The sequence below is a fragment of the Oncorhynchus gorbuscha genome, linkage group LG10 (genome assembly GCF_021184085.1).
Source record: "Oncorhynchus gorbuscha isolate QuinsamMale2020 ecotype Even-year linkage group LG10, OgorEven_v1.0, whole genome shotgun sequence".
Lineage (NCBI taxonomy): Eukaryota > Metazoa > Chordata > Actinopteri > Salmoniformes > Salmonidae > Oncorhynchus > Oncorhynchus gorbuscha.
Genome location: NC_060182.1, coordinates 9,887,444 through 9,909,130, shown reverse-complemented (window position 1 = coordinate 9,909,130; position 21,687 = coordinate 9,887,444). Strand labels below are relative to the sequence as shown.

General features: G+C 45.7%; 1 protein-coding gene across 1 annotated transcript in view; it reads left to right on the top strand.

The window, feature by feature from the left end:
- The first annotated feature begins 2,845 nt into the window (after positions 1-2,845).
- Positions 2,846-21,687, top strand: part of LOC124045524 (partitioning defective 6 homolog beta-like) — a 38,123-nt gene continuing 19,281 nt past the window's right edge. Inside the window, exons 1-3 of the mRNA XM_046364870.1 lie at positions 2,846-3,001; positions 3,092-3,216; positions 8,312-8,534. Of these exons, the coding sequence (XP_046220826.1) occupies positions 3,154-3,216; positions 8,312-8,534 (286 nt within the window). The 5' untranslated portion in view covers positions 2,846-3,001; positions 3,092-3,153. The remainder of the gene's footprint in view (positions 3,002-3,091; positions 3,217-8,311; positions 8,535-21,687) is intronic.

Sequence of the window (21,687 nt, the reverse complement as noted above, 5' to 3'; positions counted from 1 at the left end):
GACAGTTCCATATTGACTCTGCTTGTTTTATAGTGATGATTTTATATACGAGTTATTCATTATGCTACAAATGTGTGTTTTGTGCTTATATTTCATACCATAGATTGTCTCTAGCCTCCTGGTAAGAATGATATAAGATGGAGGGAAATTGCCCCTCTGTGAGAGCGCATCCTCCCCCTTGCTGGCTTGCTCAGTGTTGCTATGCTGGTATGAGGGGAGGGAGGGAGTGGCAGGGGGAGGCTGAAAGAGAGGCCTAGCAGACTGAGGGGGAAGGGAGACGGGGGAGGTGAGGGAGGGAGACTGGGGGGGGGGGGGGGACTGGGGGGTGAGGGAGGGAGACTGGGGGGGGTGAGGGAGGGGGGTGAGGGAGGGGGGAGACTGGGGGGGCAGGCAGGGAGGGAGACTGGGGGGGTGATGGGAGGGAGAAAGGTGAGGGAGGGAGACTGGGGGGGGAGGGAGAGAAAGATGGAGAAGATGGGAGGGGAGGGGGCAGGCAGAGGAGGGAGGGAGGCAGGCGAGGAGGGAATAGAATGGGAGAAAGGAAGACGGGGAGAGGTGAGGGAGGGAGACTGGGGGGGGGTGAGGGAGGGGGAAAGAGAGATGGAGAAGGGGAGGCAGGCAGGTGAGAAGTGAATGTAATGGGAGAAAGAAAGACTGGCAGAGGAAAGAGAGGGTGGGGGAGACAGGGGAAGTCAGACAGAGGGGGATGGGAGAACAAGAGAGGAAAGGGAGAATGAGGGTGAGGGGGAAGGGAGACCGGGAGAGAATGGGAGGGGGGGCAGGCGAGGAGGGAATAGAATGGGAGAAAGGAAGACGGGGAGAGGAGGAAAGAGAGGGTGGGGGAGACGGGGGAAGGGAGACCGGGAGAGAAAGGGGGAGGGGGCAGAGAAGGCGAGGGAGACAGGCGAGGAGGGAATGGAATGGGAGAAAGGAAGACGGAAAGAGAGGGTGGGGGAGAAGGGGGAAGAGAGACCGAGAGGGGGATGGGAGAACGAGAGAGAAAGGGGAGGGAGATGGAGAACGAAAGAGAAAAGGGAGGGAGGGGAGAAAAGGAGAAGGAAAGGGAGGGAGGGGAGATTAGGGGGAGGAGGGAAGGGAGTGAAGTAAGAAAGGGAGAAGAGGGGGAGGGGAATGGAGTGAGGCAGTGAGGAATTGAAGCTCCTACTGGTGCCCCCTGGAGTTAGAGTGTCTCTGTACTGTCTCTCGTGTTAAACACAACACACTGTAAGTATGGCGTCAACAAGAGTACCAAAGGTTAGGAACAGTCAGCACAGTATTTGGGGATGAGTTTTTACCTGTCTGTGTTACATCTATTTCGGCAAGGGTGATTTCATATCGATGGTTCAATGGTGTCATCGTGGCATGGCTGTTGTCCAATTTGTTGACCAAACTGTGATCTTGTTTAAGAAAATATAAAACTCCAGGGACATAGCCATTGACTGGAGCACATCATCTTCAGCAGGAGCTTTAGATCGCAATGACCTATGAAATAGCAAACTGTGAAGCGCTTTAATGGAAATAATACACCAATGAGTATTAAAGGGAACAATACCATCTGTCGTCAATGTGTCACAGTATTTGAAGACACCAGATAAATCATAAATATTCCGGGATTATTCATATTAGTTGATGTGGACATACCAATCAGATTGAGCAAAAAAATAATAATCTAAATCATGTTTTTTCATGCTCTCTAATTGTCAGTGTTACAAAACGGGACATTATTTGTATTTTCATCTAAACATGCAAACACCATCAGATATAATTCCGAGCGAGCAGTGCACTGAAATAACATTCAGATGAACTGGAATGGCATTCACTTTCATGAGATGGGTGGTCCAAAAATAACTAACTGAAAGCGACACTTCTAAGAAGCCACGAGAGTGACTGCATTGAGGCATATGTCACTGGGCTTCAATGGCTATGTGCACTGACACTGCCTACTTACTTTGTTCAATTAGCAAACAAGTGTCAACACATCTATATTTGAGCTTTAATTAGCTTAAAAAATGCATGCCAAAATGTGTAGAATAACATAAGATTAGCTATAAAACTGCTCATTTTTATCTTTGCCCTATAGCAAAATGTGTAGAATTGCAGGAAGTTAGCGGTTTTCCCAAAACAATAGTTTTATAAAAATTGTGGGGCCCACCCAAATTTCAGCAGGCCCATCGACCAACGAATTTCAGGCTACGCTACTGGTTGACATTTTGTATGTCAAATTGAACTTGCAAATTGAAACTGGTACTCCCTGTATATAGCCGTGCTATATTCTTCTGCCTGTATATAGCCATGGTATTTTACTCTTGTTAATCATTATTCAGTGTGTATTTATTCCTCGTGTCACTATTTCTATCTTATATATTTTTATATTTAACTCTTGAGTTGTTGGAAAAGGACTCGTAAGTAAGCATTTCACTGTTTGTCTACACTTGTTGTTTACGAAGCACGTGACAAATAAAATGATATTTCATTGTATTTTGCTGAATTATATATTTTGAAGGAAACTGTCTGCGCTAACAACAGATGGCGCAATTTAACAACATACAAACATCAAGCAGTCCGGGAAAGGACCTCACTGGCCAAGGTGAATTGCAAAGGTTTATCTTCGATGTACACGACAGTGACAGAAAACCTAGCGCATTTCCTTATGCTTTACTTTCTTCGTACTTTAAATACTTTACAAGGCATTTTAGACATGTATTCACAATATATGACATGCAGATAAAAAACTTTTTTTAAACGTAGACAAGATTATGTGGACAAAAGACAAAAAAATGTATTGACTTTTCGGTTGCGTCATAGAATTGTACAGGACCTTATTAAAAGTGATCAAGACTGCGTTGACTTGATTCTGACAGTAGCGGGAGTGTGCGTGTTGGGAACGAGGCTCCGGGCAGGGGCCGCTTCCTGGGTGCGTTAGGAGCGTCACGCAGGACAGCGTCGAAGTGGTTAAACGGGCGATGTGACGGCGAGTTTTGAGAAGATAAGTTTAGAGCAGGTTGGTTGTGGAGGAGGACAATAAATTGAAGTATTTTTATAAGGACACACAGCTAACTGGAATAACTTGTGTTGATATAATTTGGGATAGAGGGCAGACGAGGACAGCCCCGTGAGGGCAAGTGTTTGCTGTGGCGCTCCTGTTAGCGAAAGATGAACAAGAACCACCGAGTGCCGAGCGACCGGACTCTGGGCGCCGTGGAGGTGAAGAGCAAGGTGCGTTGTTTGCTAAATTAGCTAGCTAGTTGCCAACACAAAACAGCTAGCTATGTAACTATTGTATGTGTGAGTTAACGAAGTCTTCAAACCCCTTACTTTCAAATCATGGCTAAATGTACCTGCTTATTCGCTTGTCAGCAAGTTATGATGTTGTAATTATGTCGTCTGCGCCAGTTTGCAAACTATCTAGAAAGGTAACTAGTTGGCCAGTCAGTTTATCTATCCAGTGAATGAACAGGTGTCAAATGTGGATTGGTGTGAGGAAGGCATGTGTTTGGTAGCCAATGCTTGGGATCAATGTTTTATCACGTTCATGTACGAATTCCATTATTAGTTTACTGTCGGATTAGGCAATGTTGTGACTACCCAGCCAGGCACATCATGAGCCAATACTTGTCAGCAAACCAGACAGTTCTGTGGTTGATCCATTGAGGTTGAACAGTATGTTCCACAATTGCATAGGATGTGTTTGGTTATACATTTATCATTTACAAACTAGTTTAAGTTTTAAATGCTAGAACCGTAGGATTCAAAAGCATCTTGAGACACAGATTGTATGGCCTACTGACTGGTTGGTAATGAATCTGTATTGAAGGTTGTTGGCCTGGGACGCTGATAAATCACTGTGCTGTTTATTGTCCTTTGCGCAGGAGTCACAGTTGATCTCGGTTCCTTCCGCAATGGATCGCTTGTAGTAAACACACGTTTCGCTATTTGCGTACATATTTCATACTTATTAACTACAGTTTCCTTGATTGCGATATCCTCAATGAATAGCCACTACCACTATTGCACTGTCACATAATAGGAATTTCCTTGTTACTTCCAAGTACTAACTTATATGTGTCAATCAGCACTGGTCAATAATGAGATGCTTTCAAGACTAGACATGAAAAGGATGACAATAGTACCAGTCTTTAGTTTCCCAAGTGCAGATAAAGAAGAATACAATTTGCTTGTTTTTTCCCAGCCTGGTTAAACAAGGGGTCACGAATCTAGCATTGTGTAGCACTAACCACAACACTGCCAGTAGCTGTGGGTGCCATCACAGGGTTTAGCCAACGTCTATGCATTTAAAAGTGCGCCTTTGCAGAGCTAAATATGTGTGTTTTGATATATATTGTGCAAGGGACAATAAACATCACAGTGATTTATCAGTGGTGTCGGCCCACATGCACATTACCAGTCGAGTTTGGACACAGTCAAGGGTTTTTCTTTATTTTTACTATTTTCTACATTGCAGAATAATAGTGAAGATGTCAGAACTATGAAATAACACATATGGAATCATGTAGTAACCAAAAAAGTGTTTTAGTCTAAATATATTTTATATTTGCGATTCTTCAAAGAAGCCACCCTTTGCCTTGATGATATCTCTTGGCATTCTCTCAACCAGCTTCACCTGGAATGTTTTTCCAACAGCACCATGCTGGTTAAGTGTGCCTTGAATTCTATATAAATCACTTAGTGTCACCATCAAAGCACCATCACACCACCTCGTCCTCCTTGCTTCACACATGCAGAGATCATCCGTTCACCTACTCTGCTTCTCACAAAGACATGGCAGTTGGAACCAAATATCTCACATTTTGGACTCATCAGATCAAAAGACAGATTTCCACCTGTCGAATGTCAATTGCTTGTGTTTCTTGGACCAAGCAATTCTCTTCTTCTTATTGGTGTACTTTAGTAGTGGTTTCTTTGCAACAATTTGACCATGAAGGCCTGATTCACACAGTCTCCTCTGAACAGTTGATGTTGAGATGTGTCTGTTACTTGAACTCTGAAGTATTTATTTGGGCTGCATTCTGAGGCTGGTAACTCTAATGAACTTATCCTCTGCAGCAGAGGTAACTCTGTGTCTTCCTTTCCTGTGGCGGTCCTCATGAGAGCCAGTTTCATCAGAACGCTTGATAGTTTTTGCGACTACACTTGACATTTTCCAGATTGACTGACCTTCATGTCTTAAAGTAATGATGGACTGACGTTTCTATTTGCTTATTTGATCTGTTCCTGCCATAATATGGACTTGGTCTTTCTCCAGATAGCCCTATCTTCTGTATACCAACCCTACCTTAACACAACACAACTGATTGGCTCAAACGCGTTAAGAAGGAAAGAAATTCCACAAATGAACTTTTAACAAGGCACACCTGTTTATTGAAATGAATTCCAGGGGACTGCCTCTCAACTGGCATGAAGCTTGGTTGAGAGAATGCCAAGCTGTCATCAAGGCAAAGGCTACTTAGAAGAATCTCATATTAAATATATATTTTGATTTGTTTAACACTTTTTTTTGGTTACTACATGATTCCCGTATGTTTTATTTCACAGTTGTGATCTTATTCACTATTGCACAATGTTGAAAATGGTACAAATAAAGATGTGTGTATATATAAGTGGACACACCAACTCATTCCACGGGTTTTCTTTATTTTTACTATCTATTACATTACAAATGTGTATCTGCTGTTGTATTAGTATAGGTGACACACTACAGACACACCCACAGATGCATATCAAACCTTCTCACTGACGCACAGATTGTACTCGTCTTTTACACTAATAAGCCAAGGACATATGATCATCAGTAACGCTCTGGGCTTCTAGACACCCCGATAGTGATGCACAGGTTGACTCAGAAAAGGTTTAGGGTTATTCAATATTGTCTGGCTGAAGGACGGGTGGGTGGTGGGTGGGCTGGTTGAATGAAGAGAAACGATACCTAACGTAAAATATATGTAGATTCAGAACTTTTGTGAAACGGCACAGTTAAAAAATATTGGCCAAATACAAAATAAAACCGGATGGTTTTCAGAGAGAGATGGTAGGGGGGTTGAGGTTAGCTGAAGGATGCGATTTAATTAAATGTTTTATTGTAAAATACATTGTCTCTGTAAAATGCATATAGTATGTAGAAGCCTACGTGTTGTTGTACATTAGTTTACTCCAATTATGGGAGGGGTGAAAGGGTTAGGGGAAAATAATATATATTTTCAAAAATATTTATATTTCCAACAACAGAAAATATGTGTGATTGTAAATAATGCAGACAATTCCATTGTTGGAAGCCACAAACTATCTGCAATATTAAAGCTGATCTTTCCCCTGAAGGAAAAAAGATGCATATGGATGTTTAAGGTATCTTTCTTATGCAATTTATATCTATATTCTGCATTGAGGTCTTAGGCTAAAATAATGTATCTGCTATTAGTGCGTAGGCCTAAGCTTTAACTCTTAACTGTACCCGTGCCAAATGCCGTACACAGCCAATCGCCAAATAATGATTTTGGGAATGGGCAGGCAAGGTTAACGTCAATCCACGGAGGCAAAAAGGCCATTGTCGAAGTTTAATTCAATAAGACAAAAGCTGCTGAAGGAGAGGTGAAAACAAATAGAATGGAGGGCCAGAAAGGTCATGTTTGGTAAAGGTCAGGTGGCGTGGTTAAAGAGGATGATAGTGGTGTTATGTTGATGTGTGATGATTGTTAGGTCAGATGACTTGGTTAGAGGATGATAGTGGTGTTATGTGTGATGATTGTTAGGTCAGATGACTTGGTTAGAAGATGATTTGTAAGTCGCTCTGGATAAGAGCGTCTGCTAAATGACTTAAATGTAAATGTATGATAGTGGTGTTATGTTGTTATTTGGACTTGGGAACAGGAGTGGAGAAATATAATTTCTTTCTTCATCTTGATAGAACGCAATGCTCAGCCACATACCATATGTACAGGGGCCGTCTTCATCATAAATGCTGATAGCATTTAAACCACACAAAATATGCATCAAAGCCAAACTGAAATCTTATCAGAAACATTTTTGGTCATTTTCACAATTTTCTATTTCCTTGCAACCGGTCAAACTGATGTCATTTGGACTTTTTTTTTTTTTTTTTTTTTTCTGGTATGGAAAATCTTCCCCTTTTTTTTGTGTTGTATTTTCTCCCCGGTCCCTAAACCTCTGCTCTGCTAAAGATGACAGAACTTTACTGATGTCAACTTGATAGATTTATAGAATGAATGCTTCAATTACATTATTCTGTTGAGCAATGGTTTGTTTTGTCTTCTAGAGCAACATATGACAGAAGAGAAGCTACGTGTATCTAATTATATACAAGTTGACTAAAATAGCCTACAGAAATGTTGGAAATTACAAGCAGAAACAGATCTAAATTAGGCAAAAAAAACATCCTGCACCCCCGGTCAAAACAATCGTTCCTCCGTATTTGACTGTAGCCTACAGCGCGGGTTAGGGTTGGGTGCAGGCCTCAGATTGTCACTTTATCACATTTAGTCGGGTGGTTGCGGATGAACAAACAGTTGACCAGCACACCCCTAGTCCCCAAACACATTCAGCTGTGGACAATTTGTTTCTTGAGCAGATGGGGGTTATTAAATTATAAATAATTTGTACACTGCTAATTGACCGCAAGAGGCCCAAACAGATAGTATTTGACAAAAACAGAATCAATTCAAACCTTGATTACATTGGACGGCAGGGTAGCCTAGTGGTTAGAGTGTTGGACTAGTAACCGAAAGGTTGCAAGTTCATATCCCCGAGCTGACAAGGTCTGTCGTTCTGCTCCTGGTAGTTAACCCACTGTTCCTAGGCTGTCATTGAAAATAAGAATCTGTTCTTAACTGACTTGCCTAGTTAAATAAAGGTCAAATATACATGGGGATGTGATCACATATGGTTTATTTCTCTAGCTATGCGTGGGAACAGATTTCCTCAATTAAAATCACTTTGGGCCGATTTCGTTGTGAGTCTTATGTCCGACAATGAATTTTCAACAATAACTGAGAACTCAAGGGGGTCAAATAAAATCTCCTGCCGGTTTGTGAACTCTGCTCTGTCACACAGCAGTCATGAGTTAATTGCTTTAGAGCTGTGTACTCTGGAAGAGGAGAGGAGGCCTACTGCTTAAACAAACAGCCAATTTGCCTGTGTCAACCACTGTGTAATGTCTTTCTTGTTTGTTGTTAACTGTTTCCTGCTAAATTCTTTCTACAAACACCAAGGTCATTATCATTCCTCCAATCCAAAGTGTGTCACATGTCTGTCTGTCTGTCTGCATTCTCCTGTGTCCCAGTTTGTGGCTGAATTCCGCCGGTTCTCCCTGGACCGGTCCAAGCCGGGCCGGTTTGATGAGTTCTATAGGCTCCTACAGCACATGCACCGGATCCCAAACGTGGACCTGCTGGTGGGCTATGCTGACGTCCACGGTGACCTGCTGCCAATCAACAACGATGACAACTACCGCAAAGCCATCTCTGTGGCTGACCCCGTGCTACGCCTCTTCCTGCAGAGGAAAGGTACAACCTAGCCTCAGGGCAGTTTGTTACATTTTGGACGTTTTATTTTTATCCCTCCATTATTAGTATGACATTTTCAACGTTGCTAATGGAACAGAGGTTGTACAACATATCGACTTACATTTTTATTGGTTGAGTACACATTTTGCAGGGAAATGCTTATGTTTCTAGAGCCAGCAGTGCAGTAATCCTCCGTATGGATAATGTGGTCAGACTGAAAGGTAAGGAAGGTTACATATCTAGATACATGGGCCCTGATACACTTTACATGTTGCGTTTATATTTTATGTATGGTGTTGTGTAGGTGAGCAGTTCGCTTGATGTCAACATTGTGAACAGAATGCCCCATGGTGGGGTGGACAACAAATAGACATTTACATTTTAATCGATGGCCATTTCGATGCACAGAGATAGCGTGACGAGATCCGGAGGCCCATTGTTGTGCCATTCATCCACGGTCATCACCTCATGTTCCAGCATGGTAATACACCTCCCCATGTCGCAAGGATCTGTACACAATTCCTGCATGCTGAAAATGTCCCAGTTCTTCCATGGCCTGCATACTGACCAGACATGGCACCTGTTGAGCATGTTTGGGATGCTCTGGATCTACGTGTTCGAAAGCGTGTTCCAGTTCCCGCCAAAATCCAGCAACTTTTTTCCCTTTTTTAAAATGTTATTATTATTATTATTATTATTTTTTTTTTAAATCTGTCTGTGTCCAACACATGCATATGTGTTCCCTGTCAGGTGAAATCCATAGATTAGGGCCTAAGGAATTTATTTCAGTCGACCCGATTTCCTTTAATGAACTGTAACTGAGTAAAATCTTTTGAAATTGTTGCGTTCATATGGCCCTGATACCATACAGGAAGGATATGTTTTAGTTTTGCACGTTTCGGTTTGATTAGAGAACGAATTGATGTGACACGTTTCGGTTTGATTAGAGAACGAATTGATGCGATATGACACGTTTCGGTTTGATTAGAGAACGAATTGATGTGACACGTTTCGGTTTGATTAGAGAACGAATTGATGCGATATGACACGTTTCAATGCATTAACATTTGTTGCATAAACGCGTAACTTTTCCATTCTAAATTCAAACCCGCTGATGATGGAGGTCAAGGTGATTGTAGTGGATTTCTTAATTGCTTAGTTACACAGGTGTTCCTTGTTCAGGTGAGTTAGCTTGTTTTTTTAATTTATACCAGCTTTCAGTCACATGGAATATTCTAGGAGTGTGTGATTCCAGTCTTTCCCCCGTTTTCTAAACTGTCTTTGAGGTTTCCTTCAAGTGTCCTATTCCACACTCTGTATGATCATTGCCTTCTGCTATTGTAAATGCCTATACATTCTGGATTGTTTCAGTATGACAACATGTGTTCTGTAAATAGGCCTATCAAGCTCCTACCTAGATCATGTTCGGACTGCACGGGGGAGTATTCGGTTTAGCCTACTGTCTCACCGCGGTACTGTAGCATTCAAATCAAATTTTATTTCTCACATACACATGGTTAGCAGATGTTAATGCGAGTGTAGCGAAATGCTTGTGCTTCTAGTTCCGACAATGCAGTGATAACCAACAAGTAATCTAACTAACAATTCCAAAACTACTGTCTTATACACAGTGTAAGGGGATAAATAATATGTACATAAGGATATATGAATGAGTGATGGTACAGAGTAGCATAGGCAAGGTACAGTAGATGGTATCGAGTACAGTATATACATATGAGATGAGTATGTAGACAAAGTAAACAAAGTGGCATAGTTAAAGTGGCTAGTGATACATGTATTACATAAGGATGCAGTCGATGATGTAGAGTACAGTATATACGTATGCATATGAGATGAATAATGTAGGGTAAGTAACATTATATAAGGTAGCATTGTTTAAAGTGGCTAGTGATATATTTACATTTCCCATCAAATCCCATTATTAAAGTGGCTGGAGTTGGGTCAGTGTCAATGACAGTGTGTTGGCAGCAGCCACTCAATGTTAGTGGTGGCTGTTTAACAGTCTGATGGCCTTGAGATAGAAGCTGTTTTTCAGTCTCTCGGTCCCAGCTTTGATGCACCTGTACTGACCTCGCCTTCTGGATGATAGCGGGGTGAACAGGCAGTGGTTCGGGTGGTTGATGTCCTTGATGATCTTTATGGCCTTCCTGTAACATCGGGTGGTGTAGGTGTCCTGGAGGGCAGGTAGTTTGCCCCCGGTGATGCGTTGTGCAGACCTCACTACCCTCTGGAGAGCCTTACGGTTGAGGGCGGAGCAGTTGCCGTACCAGGCGGTGATACAGCCCGCCAGGATGCTCTCGATTGTGCATCTGTAGAAGTTTGTGAGTGCTTTTGGTGACAAGCCAAATTTCTTCATCCTCCTGAGGTTGAAGAGGCGCTGCTGCGCCTTCTTCACGACGCTTTCAGTGTGAGTGGACCAATTACGTTTGTCTGTGATGTGTATGCCGAGGAACTTAAAACTTGCTACCCTCTCCTAGACATAGTTGATAGTCGTTGAGTAGGGATTTTAGCCTTAGTTGTGTGTGTGTGTGTGTGTGCCCGTTCAGTCATTTCTGTTTTTAGCGTTGGTGTTGAACTCCGTCTTCGTAGTCTTGTTGTCGTCATAATTGAGTGTAGGGATGGACACGGATAATGGAATATCCAGATATTAAAACGGACATTGGCATTAGATTACTTGAGTGAGTGTTCGTTATTGGAAACGATTTTTAACAATGAAAAAGCTTTGTCTAAATTATCCATGTGACATTTCTACCTACAAGAATATACCATAACATTTGAAATTCTTAGTTGAATAAAACAAACTTCTGTAATGTTGCGTCGAGCTGCTGCCACACTATTGTAGGTTTCAAATTAAACCCCTTTGTACAATCTAATGTCCTGGTTTATCAATAACAAAATAGCCATCTCTTAACAAATTCCTTATCTTTTCTCAAATGAAGAGCTCTTGGCCTGTATGTCTATAATGTGGTGTTATTTTGAAACGGACGGATATGAGGGTTTAATTGAGACTGCTTATAACAGCGGCCCCTATAGCCCAATTGTTGCCTTTATTTTTGACCAAGTTACTCACGTCACAGCTTCTAGTTTGTGTGCCAAATTAGAAAAGAAGTGACCAATCTATGCTTGTTATTTGACCAAGTCTAAAATATATGTATGTATAGTATTTATTTATTTATTTTTATGTGTGTGAGAATAAATAAATAATAATTCGGACAATAATATTTATTTTAGAATATCTGGAAGAGATGGCATGAAATGATTTGAATAGTTAAAAAGTCTCAAATACCCTGTTCCTTATTAAATATGTAGTGCGATCTGTTGAATCAAAGGCACTGGGCTGTTGTCTGTGAGTCTAAGCTCTCTTGCTGTGCCGTATGACCTATAGATGCTAAGCCACTTTGTCAGGAGGGGATTACAGTGGTCTCTGTGTAACACCGTGTAGGCCCTGCGTTTCAATTACACGCTAGACACTAACGTCATGCTGGGTCTCTGTGGCTGCAGCCCCCCCCCCAACCACACACACGCTTTACATTTTCCCCCACTACCTTTCCCCAACGGTGTCTGGAGAAGATGGAGCGAACTGCCGAGCCATAGGGACTTGTCTTGATTTCGGTTCACATATTGTCTCCTTGTACTAATGGGTTATGGACCATTGGGCTAAATGGTGTCAGGGTTCTTCCTCTGGGCTAAGCCTGTTTTTAGAATGTAAAAAGCAGGTTGTCCCTGTCTTTTACTCCCATCTGTTGTGTTCTGCTGATTTGTGTCTAGGTGTTATTTATTTTACCTTTATTTAACTAGGCAAGTCAGTTAAGAACAAATTCTTATTTTCAATGATGGCCTAGGAACAGTGGGTTAACTGCCTGTTCAGGGGCAGAACGACAGATTTTGTACCTTGTCAGCTCGGGGATTTGAATTTGCAACCTTTCGGTTACTAGTCCAACGCTCTAACCACTAGACTACCCTTATACGTTTGTTTGAGAGGTGAAGAACGCTGTATGTGTTTAGCAAGAATGTTTCCCCTCCAGCCATGGCTGACATTGTCCCTGTGGAAATAGGCCTAAAGGGATCTTTCTCCATGGGCAGATTTGAAGAATGACAGTTGTCATGGTATTGCTGTGTGGAATGCTTTACTGATAAGCTGTTGATGTGGAATATTGTACATCTTCTGTGGACTGTGTATGGACTTAATATGTTGGCAACGCACTTATGCCAAACACGCTGTGGTTTTCCCACAATCTGAATGAAACATGTTCTCTGTGTTCACGTGCCACTTCTGGGGGCTTCATGATGTGGGAAAGATTGTTTCTGGACACGATAGTTGTCACTGCTGATGGTAATGTTTGACTAGAGCTGTGACGGTCATGGAATTTTGAATGAAAGTTATTGGTCAGCCAAATGACTGTGGTCACCAATATAATCATTTGAAGAGTTTATTTTATTTTATATAGTTTATTTTTAAGATTCACAGTTTTCTCTTCTCCTGACTGCATGTTCTGCTGATGCAGGAAGGGGGGGGGGGGGTTGCCCAGGCAACCAGCATCATTTGCTACAGCACCTTGCTTGTTTCAGCAAAAGGTGTCAAGTTTCATGTGTGTGTGTTTGAGAGAGAGAGAGAATCACTAGGTAATTTCTCTATCAATAGCTTGTCACACTGAAAGCATTTGGACACAAACACAATGTCTGGATGGCTGCAGTGCCACCAGTCCCCCCCACCTGTTTACCTGTTACCATGGTAGCCCTGAAGAGGCCCATTGGCTTAATGGGTATTGTTTAGGGCTGATGGAACTGCAAAGCATTCTGGGAGAAATATACACACACACACACAATAATAGTTTAAACTTTTTTGTTTTACCATTATGTGTTTTGAGGTTTACTCTGTGAACTTCAAGGGTTATGAATGATGTATTGTGTTGAGGTTTACTCTGTGAACTTCAAGGGTTATGAATGATGTATTGTGTTGAGGTTTACTCTGTGAACTTCAAGGGTTATGAATGATGTATTGTGTTGAGGTTTACTCTGTGAACTTCAAGGGTTATGAATGATGTATTGTGTTGAGGTTTACAAGGGTTATGAATGATGTATTGTGTTGAGGTTTACTCTCTGAACTTCAAGGGTTATGAATGATGTATTGTGTTTTTCCTTCGCATGACAACTTGGTTGCTGTTTGCTGCATCTGGTCCCAGTGCAGTATGCTCTAAATTCACGTTGTTTTTGTTTAGTTGTACTGAATGGGACGAGCACGAGAGCCCTGTGCCTTTACCCTTACCTCCCACAGGCACACTGGTTCTGCTGAGGTCAGTGTAACATGCTGTTTATTGTGGTCAGCCAGAGAACGAGACCTGTTCTCATCAGCCACTGTATCTGAGAAGAGTAGAGTTGAGGCTTATCAGTTGTCACGGGGATGGTGTGGTGTACAGGTGACTTGTGTTGGACAAGTGGAACACAGGGTTTGTCAAAAGAGAATTCTGTTGTGGTATGACATCTTAATCGGTATCTTCACCTCCTGTCCTCGCAGCATGAGACTGTCCAGGTTTCCAGACTGATTGAACCCAGTCCTTATTCAGGGAATCTGGGTGTGTTTTTGTTGAACTAATGATGTCATCACCGTCATGGTTTCAGTTGTGAAAAGCACAAGTGTTTTTTTTATGAGGGCGAATATAATGGGTAACCATGCCTCATAAAGAGCGAACAGCACTTCATAGTGTTTTAGTACGAGATACTCTACCCACACAGTAAAGCAATCATTGAAGCATGATGACTGTGGGTTTTAAGAGTGACCGAGTAGACGGCATGATATGGAGGCAGGGAGACGTAACGGAAGAGAGTGAAGAATGCAGAGTGAGGCCCTAGATGGGGGATGGGGAGCTGGAAGAGGGGGCTTCATTGAGTGGAATGTGGCTAGCCTCTGATCACCACTGCTGGGTAGATTAAACTGGACAGTCGGCCATACACAACACTGGAGCCATGGGCCAGAAGTTAGCTGGGCTGCCCCGCCAGGGACTGAGAGGGAGAGCTAGTGCTGAGCTACTGAGGCCCAGTGGAGAGGGAGAAAACAGTAGGAGGGAGAGGGGGAACTAGTGCTGAGCTACTGAGGGGAGGGAGAGGGGGAACTAGTGCAGACCTACTGAGGGCCAGTAGAGAGGGGGAACTAGTGCTGACCTACTGAGGGCCAGTAGAGAGGGGGAACTAGTGCTGACCTACTGAGGGCCAGTAGAGAGGGGGAACTAGTGCTGACCTACTGAGGGCCAGTAGAGAGGGGGAACTAGTGCTGACCTACTGAGGGCCAGTAGAGAGGGGGAACTAGTGCTGACCTACTGAGGGCCAGTAGAGAGGGGGAACTAGTGCTGACCTACTGAGGGCCAGTAGAGGGGGAACTAGTGCTGACCTACTGAGGACCAGTAGAGAGGGGGAACTAGTGCTGACCTACTGAGGACCAGTAGAGAGGGGGAACTAGTGCTGACCTACTGAGGACCAGTAGAGAGGGGGAACTAGTGCTGACCTACTGAGGACCAGTAGAGAGGGGGAACTAGTGCTGACCTACTGAGGACCAGTAGAGAGGGGGAACTAGTGCTGACTTACTGAGGACCAGTAGAGAGGGGGAACTAGTGCTGACCTACTGAGGACCAGTAGAGAGGGGGAACTAGTGCTGACCTACTGAGGACCAGTAGAGAGGGGGAACTAGTGCTGACCTACTGAGGACCAGTAGAGAGGGGGAACTAGTGCTGACCTACTGAGGACCAGTAGAGAGGGGGAACTAGTGCTGACCTACTGAGGACCAGTAGAGAGGGGGAACTAGTGCTGACCTACTGAGGACCAGTAGAGAGGGGGAACTAGTGCTGACCTACTGAGGACCAGTAGAGATGGGGAAGACAGCAGGAAGGAGGGAGGGAACGGGAAACAAAATGCCAAAGGGAAGTACAGGAGGTATTGTTTACCATGTTGGTCAAAGGGCAATGCCTTTATGCATTGTACCACTAACTTCATGTCAGCTAGGAGGAAATCTCTCATCACTATCTCACTGTAGGGCTGGGCCTTATTCTCATCGTGATATGAATGTTGGAAATATGATTTCACTAGTTCTCCACATACTGCAGACTACCATGGTGAAGTTCAGTTTGGTGATAATGTTATCAAATGGAGGCTGTTGACGTGCCACATTGACATGGTCACATAGGAATACACCTTATTCATATAGATACCTGGTCACATCCATCATATTGTTATCCAGGATGTGACGGGGATATTTGTCTCCATCGCCCAGCTCTAAATAGGCAGACGGTGCAGTATAAAATGTATATGTGATTTCTACACTAACCTGTCCCTCAGAGCCCAGATCAAAGTGACCATTGGGCTCCCTGTCTCTGCAGAACCCCAGGAGGATGAGCGATGTGGTGAGGGAGACCGAGGTGTTCTGATCCAGGCTGCATCACCAGTAAAATCTTTGTTCAGGAGGATGAGCGACAGGGTTGCCCAGATAGGGAAGGGAATTACTGACCCACGTGCCTGCTCCTCCCCCCCTTCCTCCCCTCTGTCTTCCCCCTCTGTTTTCCCCCTCACCTTGGAGGCTGCGTGTACAGGCCGCAGCAGGAAGCTGAAATTCAGCACAGGCATGGCCCAGCAGCAGCATTAGTCCCCATCAGACAGCGGTGAGAGACAGGGCAGAGAGAACCAAGCCAGTCTGGATGAAAGGGGACAGAGGGCGAAGCAGGGAGAGACTGAGGGAAGGACAGAGAGAAAGGGGACAGAGGGCGAAGCAGGGAGAGACTGAGGGAAGGACAGAGAGAAAGGGGACAGAGGGCGAAGCAGGGAGAGACTGAGGGGAAGGACAGGGAGAGAGAGAGGACAAGAGGGGACAGAGGGCGAAGCAGGGAGAGACTGAGGGAAGGACAGAGAGAAAGGGGACAGAGGGCGAAGCAGGGAGAGACTGAGGGAAGGACAGAGAGAAAGGGGACAGAGGGCGAAGCAGGGAGAGACTGAGGGAAGGACAGAGAGAAAGGGGACAGAGGGACAGAGAGAAAGGGGACAAGCAGGGAGAGACTGAGGGAAGGACAGAGAGAAAGGGGACAGAGGGCGAAGCAGGGAGAGACTGAGGGAAGGACAGAGAAAGGGGACAAGGGGACAGAGGGAAGGACAGAGAGAAAGGGGACAGAGGGCGAAGGGAGAGACTGAGGGAAGGACAGAGAGAAAGGGGACAGAGGGCGAAGCAGGGAGAGACTGAGGGAGGGGAAGGGGGACAGAGAGAAAGGAAGGACAGAGAGAAAGGGGGGGCAGTAGCAGGGAGGACTGAGGGAAGGACAGAGAGAAAGGGGGCGAGGGAGAGACTGAGGGAAGGACAGAGAGAAAGGGGAAGCATGAGGGAAGGACAGAGAGAAAGGGGACAGAGGGCGAAGCAGGGAGAGACAAAGCATATAAGACAAAGCAGTACAGAAAGATCCCTCTACACTACAGTACTGTAATAATGCCGGAGATGGAAACAGTTGAAGAGTGATGACCTGCTAATTGATTTAAGATTCATTTGGAGTTTGAATGTTACCGAGTCACTTTTGACTCATGAATGTGTTGTTGTACAACATGATATGAATTATATCATTGGAGCTTAAGCTTATTCCGTGTGTTATTTTGTTCTTCTTCTGGTCTCTGCTCCTACCTCCCTTTACCTTAGACTTGGCTTACACCTCTCTTGCGCTCTCCCTCTCATTCTCCCCACTGCTTCCCCCCTCCCCCCTCTCTCACACACTCTCCCCTGGAGGGGCGGTAGGTAGTCTAGCGGTTAAGAGCATTGAGCCAGTAACCAAAAGCCGACAAGGTGGAAATAATGCCCGTTCTGCCCTTGAGCAAGGCAGTAAACCCCCAACAACTGCTCCCAAGGTGCCAATATCGAGAACTTTGATTAGTGCAGCCCCCCCCCCCCACACACACCTCTGATTCCTGTCCTCTCCCCCTGTTCCTGTCCTCTCCTGTTCCTGTCCTCTCCCTGTTCCTGTCCTCTCCTGTTTTCTGTTCCCTATCTCCTGTCCTCTCCTGTTTTCTGTTTCCCTGTCCCTCCTGTTTTCTGTTCCCCTCTCCTGTTTTCTGTTCCCTCTCCTGTCCTCTCCTGTTTTCTGTGTCCTCTCCTCCTCTCCTGTTCTCTGTCCTGTTTTCTCCTGTTCTCTGTCCTCTCCTGTTCTCTGTCCTGTTTTCTGTTCTCCTGTTCTCTGTCCTCTCCTGTTCTCTGTCCTCTCCTGTCCTGTCCTGTCTTGTTTTGTCCTTTCCTGTCCTCTCCTGTCCTGTCCTGTCCTCTCCTGTCCCTCTCCTGTCCTCTCCTGTCTTGTCCTCTCCTGTTTTCTTTTCCCTCTCCTGTCTTGTCCCTCTCCTGTCCTCTCCTGTCCTCTCCTGTCCTCTCTTGTCCTGTTCCTGTCCTCTCCTGTCCTCTCCTGTCCCTCTCTCCTCTCCTGTCCTCTCTGTCCTGTCCTGTTCTCCTCTCCTGTCCTCTCTCCTGTCTTGTCCTGTCCTCTCCTGTTTTCTTGTCCTGTCCTCTCCTGTTCCTGTCTTGGTCTCTGTTCCCTGTCCTCTCCTGTCTTGTCCTGTCCTCTCCTCTCCTGCCCTCTCCTCTCCTGTCTTGTCCTGTCCTGCCCTCTCCTGTCCTCTCCTGTTTTCTGTTCCCTATCCTCTCCTGTCCTGTCCTCTCCTGTTCTCTGTCCTGTCCTGTCCTGTCTTGTTTTGTCCTTTCCTGTCCTCTCCTGTCCTCTCCTGTCTTGTCCTGTCCTGTCCTCTCCTGTCCTCTCCTGTCCTCTCCTGTCTTCTCCTCTCCTGTCCTCTCCTGTCTTGTCCTGTCCTCTCCTGTCCTCTCCTGTCTTGTCCTGTCCTCTCCTGCCCTCTCCTGTCTTGTCCTGTCCTCTCCTCTCCTGCCCTCTCCTGTCTTGTCCTGTCCTGCCCTCTCCTGTCCTCTCCTGTTTTCTGTTCCCTATCCTCTCCTGTCCTGTCCTCTTCTGTCCTGTCCTCTCCTCTCCTGTCCTCTCCTGTTTTCTGTTCCCTATCCTGTCCTCTCCTGTTTTCTGTTCCCTGTCCTGTCCTCTCCTGTCCTGTCCTCTCCTGTCCTCTCCTGTCCTCTCCTCTCCTGTCCTCTCCTGGTTTCTGTTCCCTCTCCTGCCCTCTCCTGTTTTCTGTTCCCTGTCCTGTCCTCTCCTGTCCTGTCCTCTCCTGTTTTCTGTTCCATATCCTGTCCTCTCCTGCCCTGTCCTCTCCTCTCCTGTTTTCTGTTCCCTGCCCTGCCCTCTCCTGCCCTGTCCTCTCCTGCCCTGTCCTCTCCTGCCCTGTCCTGTCCTCTCCTGCCCTCCCCTGTTTTCTGTTCCCTGTCCTCTCCTGCCCTGTCCTCTCCTGCCCTGTCCTCTCCTGCCCTGTCCTCTCCTGTCCTCTCCTGTTTTCTGTTCCCTATCCTCTCCTGTTTTCTGTTCCCTCTCCTGTCCTCTCCTCTCCTGTCCTGCCCTGTCCTGTCCTGCCCTGCCCTCTCCTGTCCTCTCCTGTTTTCTGTTCCCTATCCTGTCCTCTCCTGTTTTCTGTTCCCTATCCTGTCCTCTCCTGTTTTCTGTTCACTGTCCTGTCCTCTCCTGTCCTGTCCTCTCCTGTCCTGTCCTCTCCTCTCCTGTTTTCTGTTCCCTATCCTGTCCTCTCCTGCCCTGTCCTCTCCTGTCCTCTCCTGCCCTGTCCTGTTTTCTGTTCCCTCTCCTGTTTTCTGTTCCCTCTCCTGTCCTCTCCTGTCCTGTCCTCTCCTCTCCTGTTTTCTGTTCCCTCTCCTGTCCTGTCCTCTCCTGTCCTGTCCTGTCCTCTCCTCTCCTGTTTTCTGTTCCCTATCCTGTCCTCTCCTGCCCTGTCCTCTCCTCTCCTGTCCTCTCCTCTCCTGTCCTCTCCTCTCCTGTTTTCTGTTCCCTGCCCTCTCCTGCCCTGTCCTCTCCTGCCCTGTCCTCTCCTGCCCTGTCCTCTCCTGTTTTCTGCCCTGTCCTCTCCTGCCTCCTGTCCTCTGTTTTCTGTTCCCTCTCCTGTCCTCTCCCCTGTCCTCTCCTGCTCCTGTCCTCTCCTGTCCTCCCTGTCCTCTCCTGTTTTCTGTTCCCTCTCCTGTCCTCTCTTGTTTTCTGTTCCCTCCTGCCCTGTCCTCTCCTGCCCTGTCCTCTCCTGCCCTGTCCTCTCCTGCCCTGTCCTCTCCTGCCCTGTCCTCTCCTGCCCTGTCCTCTCCTGCCCTGTCCTCTCCTGCCCTGTCCTCTCCTGTTTTCTGTTCCTCTCCTGCCCTGTCCTGCCCTGTCCTCTCCTGCCCTGTCCTCTCCTCTCCTGCCCTGTCCTGTCCTCTCCTGTCCTCTCCTGCCCTGTCCTCTCCTGCCCTGTCCTCTCCTGCCCTGTCCTCTCCTCTCCTGCCCTGTCCTGCCCTGTCCTCTCCTGCCCTGTCCTCTCCTCTCCTCTCCTCTCCTGCCCTGTCCTCTCCTCTCCTGCCCTGCCCTCTCCTGTCCTCTCCTCTCCTGCCCTGTCCTCTCCTGTCCTCTCCTCTCCTGCCCTGTCCTCTCCTCTCCTGCCCTGTCCTCTCCTGCCCTCTCCTCTCCTGTCCTGCCCTCTCCTGTTTTCTGTTCCCTGTCCTGTCCTGCCCTGTCCTCTCCTGCCCTGTCCTCTCCTGTTTTCTGTTCCCTGTCCTGTCCTATCCTCTCCTGTTCCCTCTCTTATCAGCATACAGCTCATATCTCAGCTGTACCAGGGAGGTATGTTCATTACTCACAGAATAGAAACACTTTCTTTTTTCCACCCCTCCCCCTTCTCTTCATTCTTTAATAAGCACCGTCCCTCCCCCCACGCACTCCCTCCCCCGTTTGTATCGCTCTGTGCCTGGAACACCATGGTACTCACCATGTGTGGGAAATCCAGGCCTGTCGTCAGCTTATGAGACTGTTTCCAGAGCAGTTCTTATTGAGCAACATTCAGTCCAGAGCAGAACAGATGTATTCTCTAGAGTTCAACACAAACCTAGTCATACAATATTAAAAATGTACAGTAAAGTAACTACAGCCATATTCCAGATCTACATTTGGATGACTGACACATTGGTTGTTTTAGCGTCATTAACTCCCAATGCGCTGATGGTCATGACAGAACAATGGATTTAGAATGTATGGCTCTGGGTTTATGGGTGATTGACAGTCCTGTTGCTATGTGAAGGTAATTGCTGTCACCTGATAATGGTGTCCCATTAACGCTGACATGGCCCTCTGCTCTGTCTGTGACCTAGCAACACACAGGATGTCCGGTGGCTCCGTCAGGGATAAAGTCACCGGGCAGCACAGTGTTCGCTACTAGGACCCTCCCTTTTCCTGAGATATAGATATTGTAACGGTAGCTTTTTGGAAATGTTATTTAGACTTAATATCTGACTGACATAGGTCCCTGTGTTTTGTGCAATCATGTGACATAGCAAGATGTTATTCTGTGCTTTAAAGTATCATCGAAAAATTTGAATTACACAAGAAGTTTAAGCAATTGTCTAAGGATGGTGCTGGACCATCTGACATAAAAAAAATAAAATGGGGCAGTTTGATGAAAAATATTTTATTAACAGGTTTAAATCCAGGCATGTCACTTGTTTGCTCAAAACACAAGGCCCTACAGTGAGGGGGGGGGTGTATTTGATCCCCTGCTGATTTTCTATGTTTGCCCACTGACAAAGAAATGATCAGAATAACAACAATCCAGAATAACACATATCAAAAATGTTATAAATTGATTTGCATTTTAATGAGGGAAATAAGTATTTGACCCCTCTGCAAAACATGACTTGGTAGCAAAACCCTTGTTGGCAAACAGAGGTCAGACGTTTCTTGTTGTTGGCCACCAGGTTTACACACATCTCAGGAGGGATTTTGTCCCATTCCTCTTTGCAGATCTTCTCCAAGTCATTCAGGTTTCGAGGCTGACGTTTGGCATCTCGAACCTTCATCTCCCTCCACAGATTTTCTATAGGATAAAGGTCTGGAGACTGGCTAGGCCACTCCAGGATCTTAATGTGCTTCTTCTTGAGCCACTCCTTTGTTGCCTTGGCCGTGTGTTTTGGGTCATTGTCATGCTGGAATACCGATCCACGACCCATTTTCAATGCCCTGTCTGAGGGAAGGAGGTTCTC